At 35.6% G+C, this 12,091-nt stretch overlaps 1 protein-coding gene across 1 annotated transcript; it reads left to right on the top strand.

The window, feature by feature from the left end:
- The first annotated feature begins 5,581 nt into the window (after nt 1-5,581).
- LOC121249233 (serine/threonine-protein phosphatase 6 regulatory ankyrin repeat subunit B-like) lies at nt 5,582-7,531 on the top strand. The gene is made up of 2 exons (XM_041147950.1): nt 5,582-6,181; nt 6,656-7,531. Exons 1-2 carry the CDS (start codon nt 5,582-5,584, stop codon nt 7,529-7,531), a joined length of 1,476 nt encoding a protein of 491 aa, XP_041003884.1.
- Nucleotides 7,532-12,091: the final 4,560 nt, after the last annotated feature.

Here is a 12,091-nt window from a genome sequence, read left to right as displayed (position 1 = left end):
CCTTAATTGAGAAGTATTGTGGCACACCAAGATCATTTCCAACTAAATTGGGTTTTTGCTATATATGGACCTATGGAATGAATGTTTTAGCTTGCATAGCTGGAAAAATATGTGGGAGGATGTTTAGAAAAAAAAGAAGATAAATACACATTTTAACAGTGTTTTAAATTCTGTTTTAGTAATCATTCCCATTAAAGTATTGGAACGGTATATTTCTATACTGGTTCATTTCGGTATATTGTTTTGGGATTAGTTATATTATATATATATATATATATATATATATATATATATATAAGCTGATAATTAATAAAAGAAATATATGTATATGTAGTGTGTATCATATATGTATTTGTGAGTATATATGGAAGCATTGAAGATTTCTAAAATGAATATACGTTGAAAACATTAAAAAAAAAAAAAGTAGAAATATTAGTGTCAAAAGATAATATTAAAAAAAAAAAATCACATACTTGAGTTGAAACACAAAAAATAAAATAAAATAACTAAATAATTATTTAAAATAATAAGATTTATAAAAAAATGGATGGGGTAGCATATTTAAAGTTACAAACAAAGTTAAATTATATAAATCCTTTTTAGATTTTAAAATTACATGGATGTCTTATAGATTTTAAATTTACAAAAATTCTATTAAAATATGAGAAAATTATAAAATTGTCATTACAACAGTTCGGAATTGGCTAGAACGGATCAAAATTTGAAACAAAACGGAATGTGGATGCATAATGCATTAATAAAAAATTTCGATTATTCCGTCCGAAACGGTGCAGAATTCAAAACTTATTCACTCAACTATTAGCCTCGTTTGTTTTCAAGAAACATCTCATCTCATCTCACCTCATCATTACAACTTTTCTAAATCTCCACACAAAATAAAATAAACAATTTAACTTTTTCAAATTCTAAAATAAAAATAATATTAAAAAATATATTCTAACAATATTTTATTCAACTTTTTAACTTTAATCTCAACTCATCTCACCCCATCTCTAAAAATAAATGAGAGTTTTTGGTTTTGCATCTCAATTTATAACACTAACACATTGTATCCTCAAACTATCCTAAACTGACTCTGTGCTCCCTCCATTAAGATTTACTTTAATTAGGTACGAAGTGTTATTTTTAGTAGTTACGAAGTCCCCGATATATACTTTGAGGTTGAAAATGTACTTTTCCCGTAATAAAAAATGTCACAAAGCACTAGATTCAGGTATACATCGAGAACACGCAAAAGGTTTTAGAATACAAACAGAGAACCAAGATAGAGATCAAAGATATGAGGATCCTTATTCTTTCTCTTTCCAAGACAAGTCAATGCCTTAATTTCCACGTCTACATTATTCCACGTTGATTTAGATACATTGGACTCAACATGATTGACTGAGTCGTATGAGGTGCCTTCAGTTTGGAGTTGGACAAGATCATTTCTCACTTAGCAAATCATGGGTCTCAAGACATGATTAAGATCTCCTCTAATCAACCTTTGATCTGGCTATATATGAATTTGAACTAAAAACCCCCCAAAATCCACATGAGTAAAACCTAAATTCATTGAGAAATATATTTTGACACATATTCGAGATTCATTATTTCTAGTGTGATGGTGCTAGGGGCTCAGAGCCCAGAGGGTCGTTGCTGCAAATATTAGTTCAGTTTTGCCAAGTCAAATGCCTGGACTTTCATTATTCATTTAATTTAAAGTGAAAGCTCCAGACAATTTCTCCTCCCATCGTTCGCATATATACATTAACGTCCTCTCTAACTTCTCACCTGAGAATTTCTTACCAGAAACAAATATGCATTCAGAAGAAACAATAAAAATTATGTATATAAAAATGGTGATTAACACACTGTAATTGCAAGTTGAGAAGAACCAAATGGCCCTTGTTAGAAATATTTAATTTCTCCTCTTTGCAGACTTTCCATTGACATTTTCATCCCTACTCGGCTCCTTTCTCTTCTTGTTTTTGTTACTAAGTAACCGTTGAGCATTCAAAAGATTGGAACCTGTTGTTTATGTTAAAAACAACATTCTTTACCATTTACGACTTGTAAAGCCATCAGGCTTTTCCGTTTTGCATATGTGCTGTGTCAACTGCAGAATACTACTCAACAAAAAATTCGTCAGAAAGTAATACCCACATCATAAGAATGGCACACGGCACACAAAAGGCAGATACCTAGAAGAATTTGTAAGTATGTACTAATCACTAAAGATTAAAGTCCCCAGCTAAATAATGAGTAATGGAATATGGCAATGCAATATCGAGAACTGCAAGGGTGAAGGGGAGTGGAAATCCAAAGAGATATAGAGTTACCTATAGGGTTGTAAAAAGTCGGGAGTAAATTTTGATTATTCAAGATAATATACATCCGATGTGGGTTGCCCAACAGTCACTCGGCGGCGACTTGGAAGAATCAATTCGGGTCGAAATTGGTGTCAAGAACAATTCAGGTCCCCTGTGACAGGGGACCTGAATTGGAGAGTGGAGGGATCTTCTCAACAAATAATCTATAGATTTGGGTGCCGTTGTTGACGTTGAATGAGGAGGAGCTATCAATTCGGTGGATTTGTGACTTATCCCAACCTTTGGCCGAAAATCTTCTGCGAGTCCAATAGATTCGAAATGCTAGGGGGTCCAATTTGTGGATGTGAGGGCAAAGGCAGGGAGAAGGTGACCGAAGATTGCGACAATGGAGTGGAGAAGGTTGCGATGGAGAAGGGGATTTCTGTGTGATGACTGTGATTTCGTGGTAAATGGAAGAGGAAATCTGAGAAGGGGAAAGTTTTCGTGTTTTGGGTTTCAGGAAGGAAATTTGGTGCGTTATGCATGGCGCCCAATTGACATACTTAACTGTACATTTTTGCCGACGGAAAAAAACGATGCAACAAGTTATAATGAATTTCCGACGAAACTTTCCGACGCAGTAGACCTAGATATCGCTGTAAAAAGGAAAACACTACCAAATAAATGAAAATAGGGAAAGTTGCTGTTAAAAGTGCCTGGCCAGTACAAAGTCGCTGCAAATAAAGTTCTATTGCGGCATTTTCTATTACGGCAAAATTAAAATCGCCGCAATAGGTATCTTTTCTTGTAGTGTCAAAGTCATCTCAACTCATCTTATCTCATTTCATCTCATCTTATTATTATATTTTTCACAAATTTCTACATAAAATTCAATAAAAAATTTAATTTTTTCAAATTTTAAAACAATAATAATATTAAAAAAAATATTTCAAAAATATTTTATTAAACTTTCATCTAAAACCATCTCATCTCATTTCATTTCACTATCCAAACCCCACCTAAGGTTTCAGAATAACAAAAGTTGATCAGAACCAAGATATCATGAGGATCATGCTTATTCAGGTCTATAAAAATGATTTTATCTCATTTTATCATTATAATTTTTTTAAATTTTTATACAAAATATAATAAATAATTCAATTTTTACAAATATTTAAATAATAATATTAAAAATTAATATTTTAATAATATTTTATTCAAAATTTAAATTTTATTTAAAATCATTTACCACATCGTCCAAACAAACGGAACCACATTATCTCTTTCCTAATAAAGTCAAATTTCAATGTCTTCGTTTCCGCATCTGTCCAGGACAGGATGACATATTGATTTAACGCGTGAACGACTTTGAATATTAAATGCATGAAACTTAACAACCATCAGCAGCTATCATTATTCCACATTGATTTACCCATTGGACTCACATTTGATCAAAAGCAGTGCTTAATTTCTAGACTCTAACATTGACAGTGAGACGTGTGAGGTGACTTCACTTTCGGCGTCGTTGGACAAGATAATTATCATGGGTCTCAAGACATTAATATTTTTTCTAACGAGCTTTTTGCCTATGAATTTGCCCGTTTGAATATTGAGTTTGAATATTGAAATGAATGAATTGAGTTGATTTGTGAATTGTAATAAAATTTATGAATTAAAATTTATAAATAGTAATAAATAATAGTGATATAAGTTAACATAAGTTGAAGTGATTTTTAAATTCAGATAGAATTTGATATATTATACTTCATCATTTTGTTTTGTTCTAAATTCCGATCTGTTCTGGTTTATTTAAACCATTTCAGTCATAATTAATTGACATTTTAGACCCTATTCTGTTTCGGAAGATTTTTATAATTTTTTTTATAATTAGATGACATTTTTATAAATTTGAAATCTACATGGTATTTAATTAATTATAGAATGTAATATATATAATTTTAATTTTTTTTAACTATAAATATGTCACATCATTCTTTTTTTTTTTAAAAAAAATATCACTATCTTTAATAATTTCTTTATTTTTTATTTTCTTTCTTTGTTTTTTGTGTCTCAACTTAAGTTTGTAGTTTTTTCAATATATATTTATTTTATAAATCTTCAATTATTCCATATATATATATATATATACACACACACATATACATGATTCACAATTACATATACATGTATTTAATTATTCTATTAATTGTTATAGTCTATATATATATATAAATATTTATATATAATATACAGTTAATCCCAAAACGGTACAGTATCAGAACGCATTGGTATCGCAATATTCTATTTCAGTACTTCAACTGGAATTATCACCGGAACTAAAATATTGCTAAAAGTTCCTAAAATCCACTTGAAAAAACATTCATTGAGAAATATTTTGACACCAAGATTCATTATTTCTAGCTAAAACGTCCGTTTTATTTGTGGTATGAATGGTGCAAGCTGCTTGCATAATTGCAAAAAAATGTATCTAATTAAGACATTTAGAAAAGAAAAATATGACTGAGTACTCGTATAAGTGAAAGACATTAGAAAAAAGAAATGCGTACCGACTTTTGAATGTTCAATTATGGTTGAGACAAGTGCCTTAATCTCCCTATATTAACGTAGGCTGGTAGTTTTTGTTTCCACGTGGTGTTCATGAGATGCCTTCAGTACTTTCATATATATAGTTGACTAGGATTTCTCATTTCTTTATATATATCATGGAAACGATAAGATTAAATGAAGAATAATTAAATAAATAGATCTTACACTGACCGTTAGAAATGGCCTGTGGAAGGGTACTAAGTCTAGGGATCATTACAAGCTGAGGGAGGTGTTATTCTTGGATCAATTAAGCAAGAGGTCGGTAAACGGTAAGGACCATTATTAAACCGTTGAAAGTGACAGCATTTTGCCTATGGTGGCACGTTGTCTGCCCCAGCTCGAAGCTTTTGACGATTTCTTTTTTTCTTTTTCAAAAACTTAATTTCTTTTCTTTTTTTTCATCATTAAAATATGGAAAAAAAAATATACGCCATGTACGTAGATGCTTAGGAAAGAAACTTTTTTGCTTTTATTTTTTAGGTTTTAATTCTAATTATAACAACTAGTCAAAAATATGGCGCCCAATGTTTTCAACAGTACTCAAAACCTTGCTCTTTTTATTTAGTTGTGCTCAGCAATAAGGATGGCCTATTATCAAAGTACACCATCGCCATAAAGTTTTTTTTCCCCCTCGTTTTCTTCATCACATTGCCTGCCTCACGATGGATAGAAGTCATGATATTGAAGAAGCTAACGTAGCCGCACTCTATGAAGCCTCACATGCAGGTTGTGAAAGCACTTTGAACTCGTTGATGCAAAGGGACGCACTCATTCTTAACAAAATTTCATTGACGTCCTTCCCCGATACGCCCTTACATATAGCAGTTCTGCATGGTCACCTAGAATTCACTGCGGCTTTACTCAGGAGGAAACCTAATCTCACGGGCCGGAAGGACTTGCGGGGTCGAACTGCCCTTCACTTGGCTTCTGCGGAGGGTCACGCCGAGATTGTGAGAGAATTGCTGCAAGCAAATACAGATGTTTGCCTGTCTCGTGATGAAGATGGGAGAATTCCTCTCCACTTAGCTGTGATGAGAGGACACATAGAGGTAATAAAAAAGTTATTAATTCCAAAACCGAACTCGTTCTTGGAGGATCTCGATGGAGCCAGTGTTTTGCACTTGTGTGTTAAATATAACTGTTTGGATGCCCTGAAATATTTGCTAGTGGAATCTGCCGATGACGATGGATATTCCCTCAACTCCAAAGACAATGATGGTAACTCCATATTGCATTTAGCTGTGATGTACGGGCAAACGGAGGTATGTTAATATGCAATGATTTCCAGATTGCTCTCTTTTCTTTGCTTTAGCAAACGGCTACTTATTTTCCATAACTATACATCATCATTTATATTTATGAATTGAGGAAGTAAATTCATAAATTGTGCAAGTCCAGAATTATTAACCTTGTTTGGCTTCGGGAAAAAGGTATTTTATCATAAACCCCTTTGGTGGTCGCATGGATTTATCCAAATTAAACTCATTCTTTGCCACCTTTTTTGATCCAACCCTTTTACCACAAACCGGTTTTGTCCCCTTTTGGCTCACTTTTAAGCTGCATATCGATATCCAACCTTTTTATAGGATTGACCACTCGATCGAGGGTCCAGATCATTTTGATGCAAATATGTATGATCAGTTCACTCAGGGGTTGCTTAGGCAGTGCTCTTAATTAGGCTTTTTGCAGTAATTGGATGAAACGGTACTATATACTGATATGTTTATTTTGTGCAGACAATAAAATACTTACTTTCATCATCTAAAATCAAAGGAGAGGCCAATGCTATAAACAGGATTGGAAACACCGCCTTGGATGTCTTAGAGTTAGGCCATAGAGATTTTAAATATCTCAAAATCCAAGACATGCTAATGGCAGCTGGTGTTCGAAGATCCAAGGATCTAAATTCTCCTGGTCTACTACCAACAACACAGCGTCATGAACGTGCAGCACAGTACATTAATAATGAAGGACATGAGCCAGCGACAGCTGCTCAATCATGGTTTAAGAAATGGTGGGCATACTTTTGTTTGTGCGGATGGGTTAAGCATTTTAAGCGTCAGGGTCGATCAAACTGGGTCGTCGAAACACGTGGCACATTGATGTTGGTGGCCACTGTAATTGCAACCGTTACTTTCCAAGCTGGGATCAACCCTCCAGGTGGTGTTTGGCAACAAGGTTGTCAAGATGCAAAATATGGAAATTATACGCATTGTACGGGCAAGGCAATTTTCTCTGATATCAACCCAAATGTTTACCAATTCTTTTTGTCTTTCAACACCACCTCCCTTGTTGCAGCTCTGAGCGTCGTACTTCTGATCACCCTTGGAATTCCTAAGAGAAGCAAACTTTTTATATGGCTTTTGACATTAGCCATGCTTATTGCAGTCACGTTCATGCTATACACCTATTTTTTGGCTGCGTATTTGGTGACCTCGGAAGCTGTTACACAAAAAATCATGATCAACCGGATATACCTTTTATCATTAATGGGAATTTTGTTGGTAGTGCTTGTGATTGCTGGTGTGGTTCTCATATATCGCCTTTTAGCTTGGATGGTGAAGTTGTTACTCAAGTGCATGCGCTGTTTGACAATGAGTCCAACAAATTAAGAGAAAAATTAATGTATGGAAGTTCAAATGATCTTCTTGATTAGTTGTTGATCTGTTGGATTGCAAATCTTTGTTGTCTACGTGAATCAGTTGGTTTCAGGCAAGATGGATAGGGTTTTTAATTATTAATGAATTATTCTGAGCACAAGATTATTCTCATTTATTTGTTTAAATTCCTGAAATGGTTTGTGTACTGCAGACTTTAATCACTCGCTATCTGCAACCCATGTAAAAATGATATCTAGTTCGAAATGATCTATATATGTAATAATAAAAAATCGATATCTTTTGTAATAAGACTATAATATTTTTTTTAAACTGTACCCCGTGGTTTTATTAAAAAACTCTTATAGCAAAGCAAAACAAAACGCCTTTCGATCAACATGTGACTGAAAAAGAAAAAGAAAACTCAGAAAATATTCTGAACCATATAATTGTCGCCATAAATTTTTCTCACACGATAATCCATAAGTGTATAAATAATATTTATATATATATATATATATATGTTAGGGACTAAATTGACTAGATCCAGCCATTTGAAAACTTATCACAAATAATAAGGGAAGCTAGAGTCAAGAGATGAGGCATGGAAGAGATAAGACATTAATGAAGAGATAAGTCAGAAAAAGTTGACTCAGACTTATAAAAGGAAAAATATTTAGGCTACTAAAAGGAAAAGATTCAGACTTCTAAAAAAAAGAGTTCACAAGGGCAGCTGGACACAATCACTCTAAAGAAATAAACATCTATATAAGGAGGAGACATTCGAAAAGCTCCTTACATACGCATATACTCCTTTAAGCTCAGCGACTCCACATGATCTTTCCTCAAAGAAGGCATCCTCTTCAACCTTTGGAAATCTTAAATTTTTTCATTGTAGTGTGAGATATGTGAGGTCATGAGAGATTATAAATCACCCATTGTAGTGAATTTTACCCCAACACAACTCGTGTACATAGGATTTTAAGCCGATCGAACCACATAAATCTTTATCTCTGATCTTTATTTATTTTTATTTGCTCATTTATTACTTATTTTATGGATGACCGCGAAGAGCATCTTGTCAACGCCCGAGCCATTAACGTGAGCTGGGAATAATACTTTCTTCCATTCCGACCTGTTATGCAAATTTAAGACATTAATAATTTGTGCCATATGTGGGATTGACGATATCTTCTGCATCAGAATTGGGAGAAAAATATTCTCCAACTCATGCGATCGTCTTCGAAAAATTAGATAAGATCTCCTCAACTTTGCTCTTTCCTCTTACTTATTCTCTTAACATTGCAATGAATGGTAAAAACAAATAGAGGAAGAACACAGGGAGGATACCGCACGTGCTGCTTGTACTGGGCATGTGCAGCATGCACCATGCATGGCGTACGTAAATGGTGCAGGTCCCGTTGATCTCTCATCGTGCGGGACCTCAACCGCCACCCCCAATAGCATGACTGGATTATAAGGCAGCCTCCTTGCATGGAGGAGATATGATGGCGGTGGAGTTTTTCGCTGGTAACTCACAAGATCGGAGCGTTGTGCACACCATACACAGTGAGGGCAGAGAAGAAACCAGTTGCTGGAGGTCCACTCACAGGCTACCGTATGTTGGCGGGGACACCACCGGCCAGCACCAGTAACTCCACAAATGGTCGTCGAGCTTGATTGCACCATGTAGGTTGCTGAAGGCTAGAAGCTAGACATCTGTGTGCCAACAGCAACGTCGCCAGCTACCACCACCCACATCGCTGACGCTCTATGTCACTGCCAAGAAGGTCCTCAACCAAGAAAGCAGATCATGCAGGGCATAATGCAGGCACGGGAGTCACGCTGCCAGAGATCCACAATAACCAAGCGTTCGTGCGTTGGCAAGTCACCGGCAGCCAGTACCTGACCTACCGGTGTCTTCTATCATGGCAGTCCCCGACTGCAGAACTCTCATTGCATAGCTACTCGCCACCAGAACTCCACTAAAGCTCCTCACCAACAATATACCAGAACTCCATTGAAGCTCCTCAACAACGGTTCTTGTTGCTACGAGTTGTTGCCAGTCATGTATTTCCTCACCCCAGTGACTTCAATCCCTCATGGTTCATCCCACATGACTTTCCTAGAGTATTGCTCACAGGATTGCTCGCCACACAGAGTGTTCCTCGCTTACTGCATGAAGTGTCCCTCGCCAGTTGCTCTGCACAGGGTGCTTCTAGTCAATTACGCACTGCACATAGTGAACGAAAAAAAACCATCTAGAGACAGAATAATTTTCATTGTTACAAGAGCACTAAAAAATGAACAATTTCCCCATACAAAAACTATTCAACAACAAACGATCTCAGTCAGAGTGTAAATGAAAGCAGACACTAAATTACTCCGATTTGTCTCTTTCAAACTTTTTATTTTATTTTTAGTAACAAATTTGGTTTTGAGATATTTTCTCAACAGAACTCCCTGAGGCGCCACAAGAATCCTAGTGGCTACGTGCTCTGGGAATATACTTCATTAAAAATCACCCACATGATGCAGAATACTGACTACAACGCCCTTCTCAAGCAAGCTCGAGCATTCAATTTGTTATAAAAAGAATAGATTGTTCGGTACTATTGTAGGCATCCCGTGTCCTCATTGTTGCCAAAACAAAGTTTCCAATGGGCATAGCCCATATGTCACCAGCCTTCATCACACTCAAGCGAGGTGACTTAGGTTTGCAAACCTCAAATTTTTGATTCAGATTATTTAATCTAACCTGTTTGTTTCTTTTTGTTGGTATGATTGAGCTATAGCTCCCACCGCAACAAAATGGTTGAGCTCAACTTTAATATCAACACAGCCAAGGCATCCTCCTACTACACTCACATCGTCAGAGTTATGCAGTCGAGATCTCCTCCCGCTACACATGTATCGCTACACTGTTATCCATAGTTACTCTATCGAGGCACCATCTCGCTACACTTGCATCGAGTTACACAGTTGAGGCATTCTCCCGCTACACTTTCATAACTAGAGTGTAGCGGGAGAGTTACGTAATCGAGGCATCCTTCCGCTACACTCTTATTACTAAGAGTTACGCGGTCGGGGCATCCTCTCGCTACACTCACTGCCAAGTGACTCCACTTGCATTACCTTCGGGAACTAGCCTTTGAGCTCTCCAACCGCCTCGCGAGGGTTTCCATCGGGAACGAGTCGATAGGCTCAACAACCGGCTAATATGGATCCAGGGTGTTGACGGACTCCCTGATCGCTTAAAGTGTGGGTTACTACAAACAAACTCTTACAGCTACAACAAAATGGAAAAGCATGAACAAAAAATCGCAGAAAGGGGCAAAATCCACTGATGCCACTGAAAACCAAAAACAATCATTGAGCACGAAAATATTTGCACTTTACTAACGATAAATAGTCACATACAATCAACAATACACTTAATTATCATGCAAACGTCTTTACAAACAAACCTCACAGAGGCCCATCCTCAAAGGTCCTTACTACAAATTTAAAAAATTCTTCTTGATGACCACTCATGAAGATCTCCATTGCACTATATAACATCGACAAACTATGGACTAATTCTCAGAATTGCTTTTTCTACAGTTTTTTACAGGTTACCTCCATCATCGTTGACTTAAATGTTCTCAAGGTCTTCTTGATAAACAAGTCGACCTTAAGAATCGCTGACATTTGTTAGGGACTATATTGACTAGGTCTAGGGGATTCACCTATTGCACCTCAAAGAGCCCAAGTGCCTTAGCACCGAATGATGATCTCAAAAACAAAATAGTCTACCTACTAGGGAATTTGCCAAAAGATGTCAATGCAAAGACTAAGGGTCCTATTTATAAGGATTAAAACTTGGAAACCCCCAATAGGTCCCTTGAAAAATAAATAATTAAATAAAAATAAATAATAAAAAATAACATAGTTGGCATGGGCCAAGTTGACCTAATCCTTTGAAAACCTATTACTAATAATAAGGGAAGAGATAAAGCTAAGATATGAGACTGGGAAGAGATAAGACAAGGAAAAGATAAGCTAGAAGAAGTTGACACAGACTCTTAAATTAAAAGAAATGGGTTCAGAATGAAAGTTTAACTCAATCACTCCAAGAAAATAGACATCAATATAAGAAGGAGACTCTCGACAAGCTCCCTAAGCATATACTCATTCAGGCATAGCGACTCAACAGGATTTTCCCTCAAAGGAGGCATTGTCTTCAATCTCCCGAAACTCTAAATTTCTTCATTGTAGTGTGAGATATGTGAGGTCATGAGAGATTATAAAATTACTTAGTATAGTAGATTTTATCTCCAAACAACCGGTGGACGTAGGCTTTTATGCTGAACCAAGTAAATCTTTGAAATCTTTTTATTTATTTTTATTTGCTTATTTATTACTTATTTTTATTTACTTATTTATTACTTATTTTATGGACAAACGCAAAGAGTACCATATCAACACCCGAGCCATCATCGCGGCCTGGGAATAATTCATTCTTTCATTCCAGCTTGTTATGCAAATTTTAAGCATTAACAATATATGTTCTTAATCCTAAGATGTTATTGATTT

Source organism: Juglans microcarpa x Juglans regia, chromosome 2D (genome assembly GCF_004785595.1).
Source record: "Juglans microcarpa x Juglans regia isolate MS1-56 chromosome 2D, Jm3101_v1.0, whole genome shotgun sequence".
NCBI classification, from domain to species: Eukaryota; Viridiplantae; Streptophyta; class Magnoliopsida; order Fagales; family Juglandaceae; genus Juglans; species Juglans microcarpa x Juglans regia.
This window is presented reverse-complemented; position numbering and strand designations above follow the sequence as displayed.

Bases quoted from the DNA above. Each gene is read 5' to 3' on its own strand.
- LOC121249233 (XM_041147950.1), top strand. From the start codon at position 5,582: ATGGATAGAAGTCATGATATTGAAGAAGCTAACGTAGCCGCACTCTAT. The intron at 6,182-6,655 runs GTATGTTAATAT...TATTTTGTGCAG, and splicing joins TGATGTACGGGCAAACGGAG to ACAATAAAATACTTACTTTC.